At 40.6% G+C, this 19,500-nt stretch overlaps 1 protein-coding gene across 6 annotated transcripts in view; it reads left to right on the top strand.

Moving 5' to 3' along the window:
* The first annotated feature begins 802 nt into the window (after positions 1 to 802).
* MYO7B (myosin VIIB) overlaps positions 803 to 19,500 on the top strand; it is a 61,143-nt gene continuing 42,445 nt past the window's right edge. For 3 of the 6 annotated variants that reach the window (XM_079976803.1, XM_079976801.1, XM_079976800.1), the window contains exons 1-16: positions 803 to 1,519; positions 4,163 to 4,291; positions 5,878 to 5,920; positions 7,107 to 7,220; positions 7,556 to 7,708; positions 8,983 to 9,167; positions 10,080 to 10,201; positions 11,797 to 11,939; positions 12,028 to 12,141; positions 14,500 to 14,653; positions 15,355 to 15,431; positions 16,239 to 16,358; positions 17,002 to 17,144; positions 17,555 to 17,765; positions 18,106 to 18,241; positions 18,515 to 18,681. In XM_079976803.1, coding sequence (XP_079832929.1) covers positions 5,903 to 5,920; positions 7,107 to 7,220; positions 7,556 to 7,708; positions 8,983 to 9,167; positions 10,080 to 10,201; positions 11,797 to 11,939; positions 12,028 to 12,141; positions 14,500 to 14,653; positions 15,355 to 15,431; positions 16,239 to 16,358; positions 17,002 to 17,144; positions 17,555 to 17,765; positions 18,106 to 18,241; positions 18,515 to 18,681 — 1,857 coding nt within the window. In that variant the 5' untranslated portion in view covers positions 803 to 1,519; positions 4,163 to 4,291; positions 5,878 to 5,902. The remainder of the gene's footprint in view (positions 1,520 to 4,162; positions 4,292 to 5,877; positions 5,921 to 7,106; positions 7,221 to 7,555; positions 7,709 to 8,982; positions 9,168 to 10,079; positions 10,202 to 11,796; positions 11,940 to 12,027; positions 12,142 to 14,499; positions 14,654 to 15,354; positions 15,432 to 16,238; positions 16,359 to 17,001; positions 17,145 to 17,554; positions 17,766 to 18,105; positions 18,242 to 18,514; positions 18,682 to 19,500) is intronic. The other 3 variants (XM_079976799.1, XM_079976798.1, XM_079976802.1) reach the window with 3 other exon arrangements.

The following is a 19,500-nucleotide window of genomic DNA, read 5'->3' as shown; positions in this document are numbered from 1 at the left end:
ACTGGCATGGCGTCTATTTGCTCGCGAGAGGTTAATATATCGCGGGGCTTGTGGGACGAGGTAGCAGCCTTCGCGTGCTATCGGCCGCAGGAGTGGTGTTGTTTTGAGCGCATCATGGGCGACGCAGAAGGCGGCGGCTCCGAGTGGCCTCGCTGTAACCTTGCTGAGCCTTGCTCTGACGGAGGAGCCTCCCCATATATAGCTCTTTCCCTGACTAGAAGGAAGAAAGGCGTTATCACAACTTAACCCTTTCTAAAACTTTCCAGTTTCAAACGAATATGACACAAACTGACTGGCCAGACTCCATTTGTGCAGCTAAATTTTGAAGTAATATGGTTAGGGTAGAAATAAAGTTTTAAAAAATGTGCATCCTGGCACTGGTGTAGCCAGCAGATCCACAACAGCCATTTAAAGCACACCCAGCACATGCTTAAAGCACATGGGTTCCAATGATACCTGGGAACTGTAGTTGCTGCTTGCAGAGTTACAATTCCCATCACCCTTTAACTACAGTTCCCATTATTATTTGGGGGGAGTCAAGTGCTTAAACTGCGTTAGATTTGCTTTAAATGTAGGGTGTGCATCTGCTTTCAGGCTTCGTGCACGCTATCCATTAACGCACATGACATACCCCAGTGTTTCTCCAGGGTTTTGCTCATACTTTTAAAAGTATATTCTCAGCTCTGAGACTCCAGTCAGAGACACGTTTTCTTGCTGGTGCTGCAACCATTTAGTATTATTCTAACAACAGGACACTTAGCTACACTTAGCTATATAGGAAGCTGCCTAATGCTGAGGCAGTTGGTCCACCTAGGTCAGTACTGTCTGCCATTGGTAGTGGCTCCAGGTTGTATCTCAGTCCTACCTGGAGATGCCAGGGATTGAACCAGGGACCTTTTGCATGGAAAGCTTGTGTTCTACCATTGAGCTATGGTGTGAGACTGGTAATTGATCATTTACATATTTCAGAGTTTTATATCCCCTTATTGCAATTTATTTGCATTCCTCGTACATTAAAATAACAAGACTGCTATCATTTTAATGAGGCTATACTGCAAAAAAACACCCTGATTATTTATAAGGCTAATACTTCCAATTCTAATTATGTTTATTTACTTATTTCCTAGTTCCTGTGAGCGATGTGACAAATGTATGAGTGCTTATTGAAGGTATTCTGCTTGTTACGTGTGCACCTACTTGTGTTTGATGAGACAGATCTTGGCACAAAATAGTCTGCAGTTCGTGCTTTTAATACTTTGTTGGCTGGATCCCAGAGGGAAGGATGGATGTCACGCAGGTCCTAATGAGATTGCTTGACAGGAAAGATTGACCTACCTTGTAACACCAGGAGTAAGACACCCCACCGGATGGTGTGTGTGTATAGGTGTGCAATACCATGCACCCAATATCTATCCCAGTTATATTCTTCTCACAGCAGCATAAATGATCTGGGAAAAGCAAATTTGTCTAAAGATAAGATGCTCAAGAAAACTGGGGAAATACCTGAGGCCTTTTGTTGGTATGTCTTTCTTTCTTTCTCTCTCTCCCTTTTTAACTCCCTTCCATGAGCTTTAAAAAAATTAACAATAGTATTCACTAATGTAGCAGTACAAATGTGCTTAGGTAAAGTGAAGTGTTTAATAAGTAGTTGCTGCAGGCAAAAAGTACGTAAAGTGAAGTGAAGTTAGCATTTATCTGTGAGGTGTTATGTCCAGGATTGTAGGAGCTCAGAGACATAACTGCAATAGGAGCTGAAGCAGACCTTAATTTAGTCTGTACAACTGACAGATTGTGCATTTTCTCAAGAAAGAGAAAAACAACAAGAGTAACACCCACGTGCTTTTTAAGTCCCGTTTATCCATATGGCAGCAGACTATTAAGAAGCTGCTGAGAAGTTCTGTATACGTTCAAACAGATGAACTTCTGTTCTCCAGAATAGCAGGATTAATGTCACTCAGCATTACTCATTCAGCATGCACGGTGCTATCTAATTTGTTCATCATTATTGATTGCTGATGGTATAAATTGTCTCACTCAATCAGCAGCAGTAATTACATCTCCTAATATGTGATAGAGAGTTGTCTAATTGGAAATGCGCTGGCAAATATGCAAGAAAGAGAAAGAATATATAAACAGTGGAACAGCAACCCAAATAAACAAATGCATGTGGAGAAAGTGTTACATGATTCAGAATGGGTTTTTATAAGAGTATAAGCTGAGTAAACAATTTTTAGTTGAGTTGATGAATCATATTTGTTTTGATTAATTGGCTGAAGCTGCACACATTTGTAGGCGAAAAGGAGTTCTTTTAAAAATATTTATAAAATTATTTTTGAATCTAATAATTTTTAAGAAAAAAGAACACACCTGTTTGTTCCTGGACTAGTTCCAAGTTTGAGGGGGCCCTTAGCAAACTGCCCCCTTAAATCAGTGGCCTTCCTGACCGGCTTGACTGGTAGTAGCAATTGTAGCACCCTGCTTGTGGTTAACGCTTAGCTGGAATGAAATATTCAACGCAGCAATAGAGAAATTAAAATAGTAATTTATTTGTCAGACAAATAAATATGAGGCACAGTGGTATATGGTTACCAAGCTCTGGCCTGGCCTCTTGCCATTCTGGCCAGCACTTATATTTCCTTAATCCAGCCCCCTTGCTCCTCCTGTGGCTGCCTCTGTCCAATCAGCCTGGTTGAAATTCCTATTGGCTGTTTGCTAGAGCCAATCACAAAAGATACACCCATTTCCTTCTTGCCCTTTTATGGAAATCAAAAAGCTATATATTCTTCTATCTATAAATGACAAATAAGTAGTAATATATCTTACATGTGTCTCAACAAGGAATCTTAATTACCAGCTCACCTCTTGCCCTCCTTGCCCTATTGCCTTCCAAAACAGATAATTAATCTTGAATTTTTATCTTATGCATGTCAAGGATTGAGTTCACATCAACATTGAGAGATCTCCTTCATTTGAAGGTTTCTAAACAAAAGGCCTGACAACCATATATCAGGAGTGCTCGATGGCGTCTCCTGTCTGGCAAGGGGGGGGGGGCTGATGGCTGATGGCCCCTGTGATCTCTTCCAACTATATGAAATAAGAATCTAGCATTTCTTAAATCCTTTGCATAATTATATTTAAACTAATATATTTAATACATAAATAACCTTTTAAAAGGAAAAGAAATCTTAAAAGGATCTTAGTTTAAGAAACAAACAGCTTTAGAAAAGATTTCCCAGAAAATGTTCTGTTTCTGCCAGCTAGATGCTTTTTCACTGCTCTTGACCTTCTTAACCTTAGGAAGAAGATCTGGCTCATTTTACTATTTATCCACCCTTAATTTGTAGGGTCAGTGTAACCTTGGCTGTCAGCCTGTAATTCCCTTTTTACGACTTTGAGAATTGTTTTCTGCTATAAATCAGGGGGGCCCCTTGTCTAGGAGTAAAAATATCTTGCCAAGGTTTTTAGGCATGGTCTTCTGCCTGGCATGAAACAGAACATTTTTAAACTCATTCTTAAAATACAAGCCCTGATTAAACATATAAGCTTTAATAAAAATGCATGCTTATGATTAGATGCCTCACAATGACACAAAGCAGTAGGACTCCAATCACTATCAGGTTTTTTAAAATTTACTTCCTGAATTTATATCCCACCCTTTCTTCCAAAGGTAGCCTGCAATGGATATCTGAAAGCCACATGTTTAATTTCCTGCAATGCTCCAACTGGAGGCATTGTGGGAAATTTAGATCGCAGACAGGTGGAGGAAATTAAACAATTAAAGGGAGTTCCAGGGCAGGCATCAGCTGTGGACCATGCATAACAGCAGGCACCATCTCAAAAAAGGCAGTCATTTCTAGGTGTGAGAGAAGGGTATATGATATCCTTCAACTGCATCTGAGTTTTTGGTTTCTATTTAAAAGCACCAGGCATTCAGATTTTTCTTTAGAATACCTTTTAGAAATATTTAAACCAAATTTATTTGGGGTAATGAATTTAAAATTACAGGGACACTCAAAAGAGTTGTGAATGAAGGTATTAATTGACCTCACTTGACTGAAATGCCAGCTGCAGAAATGGAAGATATTCGAACAGGGGGGCAAAGTCCTGTAATAAATAACTACGAAGGGAACGTCATTCGTTTCTTCTCTTCCTCATTGAACAGAGGACTGTCTTTTCAGGGTGGAATTCTTGAGAACTGGCCTTCTGTGGCTAAATCTCCTTTCTTATTACACTACTTCTGTAAAAGAGAGACGTGAAATCCATCCGACATAACCAATCTTCTGAACAGGGAGTAAGTACACTCTTTGTTCTTTCATTTGGTGTGGATAGTGGGTTTTAAAATGCAACAGCAAAGGAGAAATTGCTTCCTATAAGCCGCTCCACACAGAAGGGTTGAAAATTATCCTTCTCCATCTTAGTTAATTTTTATTAATTTATCACAGGAATATAGCCATTTGATGTGGACATACAGTATTGGATAACAAAGTTATTACAGGCTAGGAGGCTGGGGGGTGAACTTTAAGAGAGCAATCCTACGGAGCTAGGGGGAGAGGGAGGAGAATCCATGGGAAATCTATTGCCACTTTCTATGCCCTGCCAGCTTGAGGTGGCCAGGGCAGAAGATGGCGGCGGCGGGGGGAGTGTTTTCTCTTTCCCCCTTATACTAGTAGGAGGGAGGGAAATTAACTGCATCAGGTCTAGGGCTTGGTGTATTGTTTGACTTTGGTGTGTTGGAGGATCAAAGGGACTTGGGAACTTGTGGGACCAAGGTTTCCCCTGATCCACCCTCAATGTGTTTTCAAACCCTGGTGCTTCCCCTCAGTGGTACATCCATGCCCACTGAGGTTTTAGTGGGCATACTGAGAGCTCCTGACACAGCACCCACTTCGGGAACTCCCAAAGGCTCCACAGACATCCTGTAACCAATTGTAAGATTGCAGTCATGTTTTTTTATTTGTATTTTTTTAATGGAAAATATGTGACAAAATTGTTTTAAAGTAAGCCCCATTGATCACAACTCATTTCTGAGTAATCAAAGGCCTTTAACCTTTAAAATATAAATTTTACAATAGTTGAATAACAGAATTGCAATGTTCCAGAAAGGCACAATTTTAGCAACTATCATCCTGGAGGAAGATATGAATCAAGAAAACTAATTTTAAAATATAATTATTCGGGTGTTTTCAATCATACTCTTAATATTTGATTTACCATACTTTTAATATTTGAAGCCAGACATCCTATGTTACAAGGAATGTACAGTAAGTGCTATGTTCAAAAAGATAATCTGTTCTTTCAAAAATGTTTCCAATGTTTTACCTTTGAGCCTTTGCCACCCAGTGATGTACCAAATAATAATTTTATATTCAAATGCTTTACATATAATAATAAAAACACTATGTTAAGGTCAGAAACATGTAAGATTTCAGAGTTTCAGGTGAATATTCCTATTAAAATTGTCTTACGGAGTATTTAATCATTTGGGAAGAATGTTTTGATTTTTGAATGTTTAGGGAATAGATTTTACTCAGATTTGGAAACACTCCCTGTTTTGTCTTGCTGTTAGGAGAAGTGTGTCCCAAAATGCTGATAAATTATTGTAAGGAGAAAAACAGAAAAATGGATAAACATTTATGGATTTGTCTCTTAAAGCCAGCAAGTACATAAAACATAATCTGGGATTGCAGGCCATTAAATATATTTCCTACATCTAGCCTTGGTCTCACTTGCCACTTTTCCATCTACCATACAAAGAATTCCCATTTGGTTTTTCCTCTAAACTTTGTAACCAATTTGTTAGTTACATATTGGATTATGATTTTTCTTGTCCCTTGAAGATTTGACCTTCTATTGATGTTTTTCTCCCTATGAACACAGGCTGCATGTATCACCCTGAAGCAGGATGGTTGTTTTCAGAAAAGTAAGTCTAGTCCTTTATCTTGGTGTGACACATCATATATACATTGGGGGTGATGGTGCAGTTTAAGATCTGAGCTATATACAACACAAAACTGTCATAGCACAAAAGAAGCAAACTATAATACAGTTGCTATCTTACATCCAATGTGTGTTTCTTTCCAAAAATATAAATGAGATAAGAGGATATATCCCCAAGTTCCAACTCTGGGGTGGGGAGTGGGATTTTGAACCTACATACAGAGGGGAAATAGCTAACTGTCCCCACTCCCTATAGTTATTCTACTTAAATTTGCAGCCTTTGGTTTTGCTTATTTTTTTTTTAAAAAAAGAATGAAATCCAGCGAGTGTGATGTGGAAATCACCTCTGGCAGTTTGTTGCATGAGTCCATGAAGTACTGCAACAGCTGCTATATTTTACAATTGTTTGCCTATAAAAGGTAAGCTAATAAAATACTTTAAAGAAGAAATAGAAATAACAAAGGTTACCAGTAAACTGTTCCATAGTAATAAACCTTGGCAATATGCAATTGCACCAATGCTCTGAGAAAACAAAATGCTTATGAAATTGACCAATCAGGCCTTAAGTCAGAAAAATCAATAAGACAATCAAGAAAAAGAATTTGAGGTTAGACAGCTCTCACTCTCTGGCTTCTAACGGAAGACGTCCAACAGAAGATGAGAGGGTGGGTGGTGGTGGCAGATTTTGGCGTCACACAGGGCACCACTGATATTTGAGACACCAAGGTCTGCCACTGCTTACACTTTGGCTATTGTCCTCTCTGCCAGCCAAGTGAGGGAGGGCCTCCGCCCATTTGCCTTCTGGCACAGAGCCAGCTTCCTTTCTTACACTAACAAACAAACTTAGGGCCATTCACCATACTTAAGACTTTACCAAGAAGCTTGCCTGCTAGTTCAACAATGGAATCCTCCATTAGATTTTAAGCCTTGCTGGATCCAGGATTCAAGGAATTAGAAAGGACTCAGGCATCATGAAGTCTAAACCCCCCAAACTCACAACATTATTAAAGAAGGAAATGTTAAATAGGTTGAAAAATTATCATAAGATCCATAGCAAAGGTTCCCACAGTTTAATCAACATCAAGTTGGAGGAATCAGTTCTCCAAAGCACAAGAAGTGTAACATATCCACAAATAAGTTAATGACTTTTATATCCTTTCTTCCACAAGGGTGACCATATATGGTTGGAGGCCTCTTCAGGAAGTGAGTTTAATGTGCCCATTGGGGCAGTTGTAAAGATTTCTGACTCTGGACGGTTCTTGCTGGAAGATGATGAAGGCAAGGTAGGTGTCACAACATTTATTCAACAGATGCAAATGTTTTACATAAAGCAAAAGAGCTAGAGATGGGTCTGAATGCCACAACCAGAGATCAAGTTATTCTTGGTCTTGATACAAGTCTAGGATTCATAGCTGGAACTTTATGCAAATTAGTTATGCAGTGAGATGGGACAAACTGGAGGCCCATATCTGAACAATCTGTTCTTAGTGTTTGAATGCACATCTGAAATAATTTTGATCAATGGCCTGTCTAATGTGTCTCAAGGGTTAGTTCCTAGGAGTGACCTGAGGTGGTGTATAAAATCTAAGCTGATTAGTTAAAAGCAGTTGTATTTAAGGAACACTGGATCATGGCTCGGAACATCTGCAATGTGCGGCCAATGCATCCCACTTCTGTCAAAGGAGTTGAAGATATGATACGCCTTGGAGACATGAATGAAGCTGGCATGGTGCGCAACCTGCTTATCCGCTACAAGGAACACAACATCTATGTAAGTTAGAAATGTGACATTTCATTGTCAAGTAATAATGTGAAATAAAAGCTTGTATTTTGTCTGATCACAGATTTTCCTCTCAGTGAATTAATCATCATTTCACTTTCCCTTCAATTGACATTAATTGATATCCAACAACAACCCCCCCAAAAAAAAAACCTAGTAGGGAATACTTCAATGTGATTGTAAGACTACTTAGATTTTTTTGATGAAGAAATCTGTGCATTTTGTTAAGTAAAATAAATATGTTCAATATACATTCTCTAAAAACATCAACAAAGGTGTGGGCAACCTATTTCTTTTGAGAACCATATGCCTTTGGTCTGACAGTTGCCACATGCCAGCAGCGATAGGCACAGCTGGTGATGGGCAGAGCCAGAGACAAAAGTGTCATGGAATAACTAATCAGGAATAAAAACCAGTGTGCTTCAGTTTTCACCATAGTTGCCTTAGAATCTACTCAGAAGTAAGCCCTACTGGGTTTATTGAGGTTAATCTCAAATAAGTTTACAGAGGCATTTAAAAAAACACTGTACACCTGTTCTGGAAAGCAAGTGAAAGAATTCCTTTCTGACTTTACTGTGCTTTACTGACTTTACTGTGCTTCACTCACACACATGACAGAAGCCTACCAATTTATTCTCAAATTGCTAGGGGGAGTCACTTCCATTGTTTTCTGAGCCTACATGGAAAAGTGGTAAGGAAGAAACTCTGATGGGATGATGGAAGAATGGGTTTTACTAACTTTATTTGCAGTCTAGGGATAACAGAATTCTCCATTTAAATGTGCCCCTGGACTACTGATTATGAATGATAAGAAAAATGTAGAGTCAAATGCAACATAGCACTAAGTGGGGTATGTGTACGTGGAATGAGTTCTGCTTGTGCAGTGAAATGCTCCCTCCCCTCGCATATCCCTTAAACCCATTCTGGAGATTCCTTCAATCCTCTACAGCAGCTTTAGGAGGAATGGGAGAAGAGTGGGGAAAGACCTGTTGTGCAGGTGGACATTTCTCCCTGCAGGCAACAACTTAGCCGACTCCTGCCCAAAATGTTTATATGATATGAATGTGTCCAATGTTGTTGACCCCTATAGTAGTGTATGACAGACTCTAAAGGCAGAGAGCTTTCATTCATTTATTCTGCTTTCTACTACATTTCAAAGGCTTCTAATCTACCTACACATGTTTTATGATACTTGATAAGGGCAGAGCATGAGGTGATGAGAATATTGTTTGGGGTTTGTGTCATAAGCATCTTAATTTATTTAGACCTACACAGGATCTATCTTGGTAGCTATGAATCCATACCAAGTGCTGCCACTGTATACCATGGAACAGATTAGACTCTACTGTAACAAGAGGATTGGAGAACTGCCACCTCATGTCTTTGCCATTGCTGACAATTGCTATTTCAACATGAAGAGAAATAAAAGAGACCAATGCTGCATCATCAGGTAGAGGCAACTAGTAGAGGGAAAGTTTGATGCTATCAAAGAAGAATAGATGGTAGGGTTGGGTGGGAGAGAAAGAGTAACATCTAAGGGAAGCTTCCTGATGGGTGTTTATTGTGTTTCTCAAGAATGTAGACTTTTTGCACTGCCGTCCAGTGTCGTTGGCATCAAAATGTCAAACCTGCCCATTTAATCCAAAATTACCCTTTCCAGGGAAATTCTGGTAAATCAAAAAAGCCACTTGCCAGCCACCTACCCATTTGTGATATCTTAATGATGTATCTGCAGTTCAAGCCCCCATATTGAACCACCCAGCGTAGAAATAAGGACAACGCCATTATTTTTATGGCACTTTGCTCCAATGGTGTAAAAGAAAAAGGCCTCTGGTTTAGAAGTGACTTGCCAGCTGTGGGCAGAGTCACTATGCTGGCTTCCTAGCAGGTGGGATCGGCTCCGTTGTGGCATTTCCATCACACTGACCTTCCATCACACTCACCCTGATGATAGGCAACAGTGACCCACCCGCTGGTACGCTAGCATAGTGGCTTTGCCCCACCCAGCAAGCTGCTTTTCTGCTGTGGTCCAGCTTGTTCATGTAGTGACCATGGGCCTGACTTTGATAGGTGTACAGTAAAAACAGGCACATGCCCTCAAATGCCACACATTTGAAATGAGACGATGGTAATGCAAAAGAAGAGGAACACAGGTGTAGGCAAGAGGTATCAAAACACAGCTAAACAGTTGTTCAGAGAATATCCACTTTGTTGAAGTGTGATGGTGGAAAGCAAAATTCACTCTTTTCCTGCAACGATTGATTTAAGATTATTCAAGAGCAAGAAGAAACAGGCCACTTTTTACTCCAATTTGTCAAGAGAGTCCATCACTGAGTTCACCAGATTTGATATCTTATTTCAGTGGAGAATCCGGAGCAGGGAAGACCGAAAGCACAAAGCTGATTTTGCAGTTCTTAGCAGCTATAAGCGGCCAACATTCTTGGATTGAACAACAGATTCTAGAGGCCAATCCCATTTTAGAAGGTAGGCTATATAATGCCATTCACATGGCAGTTCATTCTATTTCCCTGACCTTTCCCTGACTGTAAATTTCTGCATTATATTTCAGCTTTCAGGAGATGTAAAAGCCACTTCTGAAAAACCAATGGATGTTTAGCACTCACGTTTATGTTATTTGTTTCCAGAAAAAAATCTGTTTGCATTCCTCTTAATTCATAAAATTGCAGGAGTAAAGTGAATAAAGTTGGGGTTGTATTCCAGTACAGTGGTGCCTCGCAAGACGAAAAGAATCCGTTCCGCGATTCTCTTCGTCTAGCGGTTTTTTCGTCTTGTGAAGCAAGCCCATTGACGGCTTAGCGGATTAGCGCTATTAGCGGTTTAGCGGCTTTTAGCGGCTTAGCGGCTTAGCGCTATTAGCAGATAAGCGGCTTAGCGGCTTAGAAAAAGGGGGGGGGGAAGGGGAAAAAACCGCAGGAACTCGCAAGACATTTTCGTCTTGCGAAGCAAGCCCATAGGAAATTCGTTTTGCGAAGCACCTCCAAAACGGAAAACTCTTTCGTCTAGCGAGTTTTCCGTCTTGCGAGGCATTCGTCTTGCGGGGCACCACTGTACAGTGGTACCTCAGGTTACATACGCTTCAGGTTACATATGCTTCAGGTTACAGACTCCGCTAACCCAGAAATAGTTCTTCAGGTTAAGAACTTTGCTTCAGGATGAGAACAGAAATTGTGCTCCGGCGGCGCAGCGGCTGCAGGAGGCCCCATTAGCTAAAGTGGTGCTTCAAGTTAAGAACAGTTTCAGGTTAAGTACAGACCTCTGGAACGAATTAAGTACTTAACCCGAGGTACCACTGTATAGCAGAAGCATTCATGTGCAAAAGGGTGGTGAAGCAGTGATGTTGTTCAACGATGGTTGTTGTTGTTGTGAGGCACCATGCTCACTAGTGTGAATGGAATTTAGTTCAACATGCCCACAAATTGGTAAAAAAGCCACAGTTCTGTATCACAGCAGGTGCTGCAGTGTTAAAGGAATATTAGAAAATGGAAGAGAAGTGCTAACATTATAATCAAGAAAACTAATGCAATATTCTGCATGTCTGAAAGCACCCCTAGAATGTACATCATATATTCCACTCATACAATTATATCCACTGTTCAGTCTGGAGGTTCCACTTGCGTTCCCTATTCAGCTATTAAATATATGAGGATGTCTCATAGAGAAGGGCATGCAGTCAGCCTTTGCTGTCACACATAAGGAAAATATTGGGGAGAAAGTATCGTCCAGTTCTGGAATATTCCTAAAAGAAATTGGAAGTGGCACATACAGCTGTACTTTTAGCTGGCTACACTGTAAACAGTCAATATCTGGCAGAGGTTTATGGACTTTTAATGGTTTTTTAATCAGATTACTTTACTGAAATGTTTATACATTAAAGATGGCTCACCACCCTCAAGATCTTGGGATGTAGTTGACTATAAATCAAAATAAAATAAAATAAAATAAAATGAGCACCTCTTACTTTGTGAAGAAGAACTTCCAAGTATCTTAGTGCCCTGAATGATTTCAAATAAGCAAAAGAGTGCCCCTCCCCTTCATGGTGCCATCTCACCCACTTACAGCTTTTGGAAATGCCAAGACAATTCGGAATGACAATTCCAGTCGCTTCGGGAAATACATCGATATACATTTCAATCAAAGCGGGGTGATAGAAGGAGCTCGGATAGAACAGTTCCTTCTGGAGAAGTCTCGGGTTTGTCGCCAGGTAATTCAGAGCACACATTAATTGAGGCAGTGTTCCTATTTTCATTTGTGCTGCTGTTATGTCTGTGGGGGTCTTCTTATCATTCTAGGCTCCTGAGGAAAGGAACTACCACATCTTTTACTGCATGTTAATGGGGATGAATCTGGAACAGAAGAGGATGCTGAATCTGGGCACAGCTTCAGAGTACACCTATCTTACTATGGTAAGTTGTGTCACGGATTTCTACTCAATATTGATCCAGAGAAGAACTCCAACGTATAGTTAGCAGAGTAAAAAACTTAAATGCATTGCAGGATTCCCAAAAAATGGACCAGAGGCAATTGTATTTCATCCAGCAGAGCTTTACTGCTACTGAAGGCAAATGAGCATAATAGTCACAAATCCAATACTTTCAGGACTGGCACTGTCCGTAAGACGTCCAGTTGCAGCAGACTTAACTTAAACTTAAAATAACTTATAATAAGACTAAAACTTAATATGAAGCATACTATATACAGAACACCACACAGAACGAAAGAGAAAAAGAAAAAGAGTGAAACCCAGGCTCCTTCTGGCCTATTATTATTGTCAGCATGACCTTGACAGAAAGAGATAACAGGAGCAGTTTGAGCCAGCTATACTCAGCTTCTCTGAAGGATAACCCAAACATCACGAGCCTTCTGCTTGTTTCTTTCACAGAGCAGCTTTCAAAACCCTCTTAAATTTATTAGAATAGGAAAGATCTCTGCACATCAGACCAATACTTTCTGTACTAAGAAATGCAAACTGACAAGTTGTGCCTTATGTCTATCAGTGAACCTGGTCCTTACCAGCCATTTCACACCAGTACAAGCGCACAGAGGCTTTTCCTCCCACAAAGTTTACACATGTATTTCCATGCATTTTTATATACCCTACAGGGAAGAAAGCTAGAGGAAGAGGCAATTTAGAGCAGAGAAACAGGAGTGTGGAGTGGGGGAAGAGTTTACACACCCCACGCTCCCTGCTTTCACTCCTGCTTAGTGAAGCAGTTAATAAAGAAGAAAAGAACTTCCAGGTGATAGTTTTATGTATTTGCATAAAGCATGTACTTTGGCCTTTGGGCACTTTTCCCCACTGAGCATCTGCAAACCATTCTTAGATGAGAAACAGAAACCCAGTTGCCATTCCCCTCCTCCCTTTAAAAAGACATACATGAAAGTGAAATGTTTATGAAAGGAATGTGGTCCTAAAAAGGAAACACTCTCTCTGCTCTGAGCATTTCCCTAAATTGGAGAGGGTTTTTTTGGTACCATCTTAACCAAAGGAGGGCTTCACCAGCTATCACAGAATGAGAATGTCATTTGCTAAAGGACACATATTTTCTTTGAAATCAGTCACACTGATTAATATTCAGTTATATCTGATGTTCTGCAGCCTTTTAAATGTGTTTCTCTGGGAAGGGGGGTTATTGTTTTGCTGTTTTGTTTTAATTATTTACTTGTGTTTTTATCTTGTATTTTATTCTGTGAAATGCCCTGAGATCTTATGATGAAGGATGGTATATAAATTTAATAAATAAAGTAAAGTAAAATAATCATAATCATAACAATCATAATAAAATATGAAGCAAGTAGAAATTAATCTGATAACTAGGCAGGGCAGAATTTACTTCTGGAATTCAAAGATTGCCTATTTCACAAAAGGTCTGAAGGTCTTTGTGGCTCATGAGGAAGTACAGAAAACACACACACACACACACACACAGATTAGATTAGATTAAAAGGGAAACACACAGTAGAATGCATTTTGCTTTGTGTTTGCTTGCTTATGGGTACAGATGGAAAAGAGGAGACTGAGAGGAGATACAATAGCTATCTTCAGATATCTTAAGGGCTGTCACATGGAAGAGGGAACATGCTTGTTTTCTCCTGCTCTGGTGGGTAGGACTTGAACCAATAGCTTCAAGTTATAAGAAAGGAGATTCTGACTAAACATTCAAAAAAACTTTCTGACAATAAGAGCTGTTTGGCTGTGGAACAGACTCCCACGAGAGGTGGTGGACTCTCTTTCCTTGGAGGTTTTTAAGCAGAGGTTGGACTGCCATCTGTCATGGATGCTGTAGCCAAGATTCCTGCATTATAGGGGGTTGGACTAGATGACCATTGAGTCCCTTCCAGCTCTAAGATTCTATGATTCTATGCCAGTTTTCTTAGCTGTAAATGTATTGTGTGCACACAGTCTCTGAGGACTAAGGCGCGGAGTGGCTTTGGTGAGAAGGAGAGGGGCAGGTGGCTTTGGCAAGGTGTAATGAATGGGAGGGTTTGTGGCTTTGGCAAGAGACGTAGGGAGGGAGGTGGGTTGGGTGAACAAAATAAGCAAGGTTACAGCCCCTAGTTTATACATATACGGATTGAGCATAGGTGAACTGCCAATCTTCGCAACGAAAGGAAATCTGCTTGGCTAAGGTTCACAAGTCAGTTTAGCAATCTCCTTTTGCAACCAGATTCACAGAATCACGATACCATCCATGAGAAATCATTGAAACGAACCACCCCATATCATTACGGTATAAAAATGTCATCACTGTGCTGTCTTCCAGGGTGACTGCACTTCCTGTGAAGGCCGTAATGATGCCAAGGAATATGCTCATATTCGCTCTGCCATGAAGATCCTGATGTTCTCTGATTCTGAGCACTGGGACATAAGCAAACTGCTGGCAGCCATTTTGCATCTGGGGAATATGGAGTTTGAAGGTAGGTCCAGCGTGTGCGCCTACACACAAACACACACTGACCAAAGAGGAGAAAATAGGGGTTAATGAAATTACCAGACTATACCTTGAGCAGAAAACAACATTTTGTTATCTACATAAGAAAGTGCACAGGAATGTAGATACATTACCCTGAAAAGGACTTTCCTTATTATACATACTGTTAAGATGAATGCTTTGTGATACTTGTGTGTAGTGTAGGGGGGGGGGAAATATTTTAGTTGGAGAAGTTGGATAATTCAGTTTTATTTCACACAGTTACCACAGAACAGATTGCCCATATGTGGAAAAGCAAGAAAGCAATGAATGATGCATGGGATGTTTCTGTAGTGATCTTCAGGGATCAACATTTTGAGAAGTGGGCAGGGGATGGCAGGTATATTTGTAAGGATCCCATCTACCACAGTTGAAAAAAAATCACCATTTTAACTACTGGCACTGCTTAATGTCTGTACAGTATATTACATTTTCATGTAAGAAGGTTCAGGGACCATACCTTAAGGGGCATCTCCCATTTTCCACATGGATTATGAACACAAATACCCTGGTATCTTAGGGAGATTACATTATTCCTCTTCTGCTGTTACTTTTTTTAGCCTAATGGCTGCTTCTTGAATGAGAAAAAGTATGTTACATGCTTTATGTTATAAATGATCACCAAGCTTTACCTTTTCCTTTATCTAGCTGCTGTGTATGATAATTTGGACTGTTGTGCTGTACTGGATTCTGCACACTTTTCCATTGCAACTAAACTGCTTGAGGTATTGGCATTGCACATGAATATTATTTATTTACTTATTTCATCCCTACAACCTTTCCTCCAAAGGAACTCAGGGCAGTGAATATAGCTTCCCACTCCATCGCAAGCGGTGTGGGCTTCATGGATGAGTGGGGATTTGAACCTGATCTCCCAGCTCCTAATTTGACATTCTAACCACACTGTATTGCATTGTCCCCTGCCAGTTTCCCCCTCCTTTTTGTAGCACACTTTTTACCATATTGTCTTCTCTGCTTAGAGATCACATCTTGTGCTCTCATTGCCACCAGCCACTGCTATGATGGCAGGCTTGCCTTGCCCTGCCCTGCTTTCTATTAAAGGTAAAAGTAAAGGACCCCTGACAGTTAAGTCCATTTGCAAACAACTCTGGGGTTGCAGTGCTCATCTCGCTTTACAGGCCAAGTGAACCAATGTTTGTCCGCAGACAGTTTTTCCGGGTTATGTGGCCAGCATGACTAAGCCGCTTCTGGCAAAACCAGAGCAGTGCATGGAAACGCCGTTTACCTTCCCGCCAGAGTGGTATCTATTTATCTACTTGCACTTTAATGTGCTTTTGAACTACTAGGTTGGCAGGAGCTGGGACTGAGCAAAGGGAGCTCACGCCATCGCGGGGATTTGAACCGCTGACCTTCTGATCGGCAAGCCCTAGGCTCTGTGGTTTACACCACAGCACCACCCGCATCTCTATTAAGTGTCTTTATATCCCTTCTCTTGAAGGAGGCGCTGCCCTTTCTCGCCAGATCTCCTGCATCTACAGAAAAATGACGCAATTCAATTGTCATTCTTACAGGTGGATTCCGGGGAACTCCACAGCAGCCTTACAAACCACTCGATCATCATCAGGGGAGAGAGCGTCTCTATGCCCCTAAGTGTAGCCCAGGCTGCTGATGTGAGAGATGCCTTCGTAAAGGTAAAGAAGATAAACAGCTCTCCTCATGTGTGGTTCTCAGTTATGTTTTGTAAACAGCTTTGAGGTTTTCTACAATGAGGCAGTTCATACATTTTATGAAGAAATAAATAAAATAAAAATGATAAGGTTGTACATGTCATTGAAGTTTAATAACAGTCTAAAGACAAAATCCTACAATGTCCTCTTTGGTATTCCAGCTTTAGCATCTGATTTATTAAGGAAGTTTGAATCTATAAAAGCCTACAGCTATAATGCTTCCTAAATCAAGAGAGAAAAATTATCACTCTTAGCTCTCATCCATGGGCTTACTCTCATGGTGAATGTTGCATGTTTTTCTTGATGTCAGTGGAGCTGGTATTTCAGCACAGAATGGCAGAATGTGGAGGAGAGGGATGGCATGTTGGCATCTGTGGATGTTTATTTATTTATTGCAGCTTCTTGTTGCTGTGTTCATGGCATTTACTGCAACCCGATGGTATAGTGGTTGAGATGTGATGAAACAGGTTTGTACAGTGTGAAAGGAACTTTAGAAAATGGGACAGAAGCACTAGCCTTATAATCAGCTAAACCAATGCTATAAACCCCACATGTGAATGCAACTTATGTTAAATGCCGTGCTCTTATGCACCTTTTCTTTACCCAGGGGATCTATGGACTCCTCTTCCTCTGGATAGTTAATAAGATCAATACTGCAATTTACAACCCATCATCTCAGGGTCATAAAAAAACATGCAGGTCCATTGGGCTACTGGACATCTTTGGCTTTGAAAATTTTACCACTAACAGGTATGACATTCAAGTTTTAACTGTTTTGTGGGATGTTTTGAGAAATAGCACACCATGTCAGAAACAAATTGTAACCATTAGTATTGATGGAAGTTATATTTTAAGTTAATTAATTTCCACACTGAAGATGATTGAGGTCCACTGATACAGCTTCATGCTGAAGTGAAAGTGTGTGGTGTTTGTTACTTGCCCTTGATATATGCTAGATTTCATGAGAGCTGCCTGGTGATTCAAGATTTTTAGTGGATTAATCATTTGTCTTTTAATTGGTTACTCAGCCAGTTGTATTTCTCTTTAAGTGTATATTTTACCCACACCTCAATATCTGAATCCTATGAAGGACTAGAAGGGAAGATTATATTAATAATATAAATGTTCACGATAAATAAGAAATAATTGTGTCCCTGCAGTTTTGAGCAGCTGTGCATCAACTTTGCCAATGAGCATCTCCAGCAGTTCTTCGTAGCGCATGTCTTCAAGCTAGAGCAGGAGGAATACTTGGCTGAGCATATCACCTGGAGTCACATTGACTTCACAGATAACTGTACCGCCTTGGAAGTGATTGCACTCAAACCCATGAATATTGTGTCACTCATTGATGAAGAAAGCAGGTTCCCTAAGGTGAGCATCGTGTTTTTTCTCCAGGCTGCCCACAGGGAATTAGCTTTGTTTTTATTTTTTTCTGTTGCTATATTGTATTGATTTGTGTTGCATGTTGTGAATCTAGCTGTGTAGCTTGGCTCTCTTGCTTTAAACATCTGGAGCTATTTGCTGTGCAGGCAACCTAACAGAGACCCCCTCAGGTTTCTGTATCTCTAAAATATTTCCTGACTCTAAAAATGTTGTTGCCACATTGTCGCATCTCAGGAAGTCTTTTGCCACACATTTTCCTTGTTTGTTTTGAGCACGTATTAGCATCCTCCCCGACCCATTTTAATCTCATGTTGTGGTTTGCTTCCAGGGAACAGACACAACCATGTTGCACAAAATCAACAATCATCATTGCAGAAGCAAAATCTACATTCCACCAAGAAGCGTCCATGACACAGTCTTTGGTATCAACCATTTTGCTGGTGTTGTTTATTACCAGTCTAAAGGTGAGTCAGTAATAAAAGTTCCCTGCCCATCATTATATCTTCTATCAATTCAAAGAGAGTTCCTTTTTCCCCAGTTTCAAATCCTGCAGATTGATCCTGTCAGACTAATTCTTGGTTCATAAACAGCTGTTTCATTCCTTTACTGAAGCGGTGTGGTAGGCAGGGTCCACTATCAAAGAGAGAGGAGGGAGAATGGCCAAGGGAACTCAGTACAATACGGAAATTGGCAGCAAGCAGAAAAAAATTATTTACCTTGCTTCTCCTTTCTTATAGGTTTTCTCGAGAAAAACCGTGACATGCTTAGCTCTGACATCCTGCAGATGGTTCATTCATCCAAAAACAAATTCCTCAGACAGGTCTTTCAGGTGGAGACACCCGTGAATGTGATTCCTTTTGGCCGTGGGAGCATTAGGCATCTAGGAGTGGATCCCACCCTCAAGGTTAGCTGCCCCCCAGCACTGACTTGAAATGTAGATGCACTCTCAGCCTCTGTTTCGTAGACATTCTAGCTGCACTTTACCTTCTGTCTCAATTTTAAGCCTTTGCCATATTTTAAATGTATAATAGTAGGAATGATCCCGAGCTATTTATATTAGATATAGCTGCTTTATTCTATAATTCAGAAAATACAGTGGTGCCTCACAAGACGAAATTAATCCGTTCCGTGAGGCTCTTCGTATAGCGGTTTTTTCGTCTTGCGAAGCAAGCCCATTGACAGCTTAGCGGATTAGCGCTATTAGCGGTTTAGCGGCTTTTAGCGATCAGCTGTTAAGCGGCTTATCAGCGGATCAGCTGATAAGCGGCTTAGCGGCTTAGCGGCTTAGGAAAAGGGGGGGGGAGGGGAAAAAACCCGCAGGAACTCGCAAGACATTTTCGTCTTGCGAAGCAAGCCCATAGGGAAATTCGTTTTGCGAAGCGCCTCCAAAACGGAAAACCCCTTCGTCTAGCGGGTTTTCCGTCTTGCGAGGCGTTTGTCTTGCGGGGCACCACTGTACTTTCCTAGTTAGAATGAGTGGTTTGGTCAGAATATGCAGTTTTGTTTTCCTAGGGTTACCAGATTCAAAACAGGAGAGTAGAAATATATAGCAAGCAAAGCATCTTCTACAGTTACAATCACTCCTAGACTGCATACACACGATATCTTTAAAGCACATTCAAAGCATATTTCTCTCCCCCCCCCAAGGAATTCTGGTCACTGTAGTTCCAATTCCCAGCAACCCTTAACTAACTACAGTGCTCAGAATTCTTTGAGAGGAAAA

This window comes from Podarcis cretensis (assembly GCF_951804945.1).
Source record: "Podarcis cretensis genome assembly, chromosome: 5".
NCBI classification, from domain to species: Eukaryota; Metazoa; Chordata; class Lepidosauria; order Squamata; family Lacertidae; genus Podarcis; species Podarcis cretensis.
The sequence above is the reverse complement of the archived record's forward strand: the minus strand, read 5'-3'. Positions and strand labels throughout refer to the sequence as shown.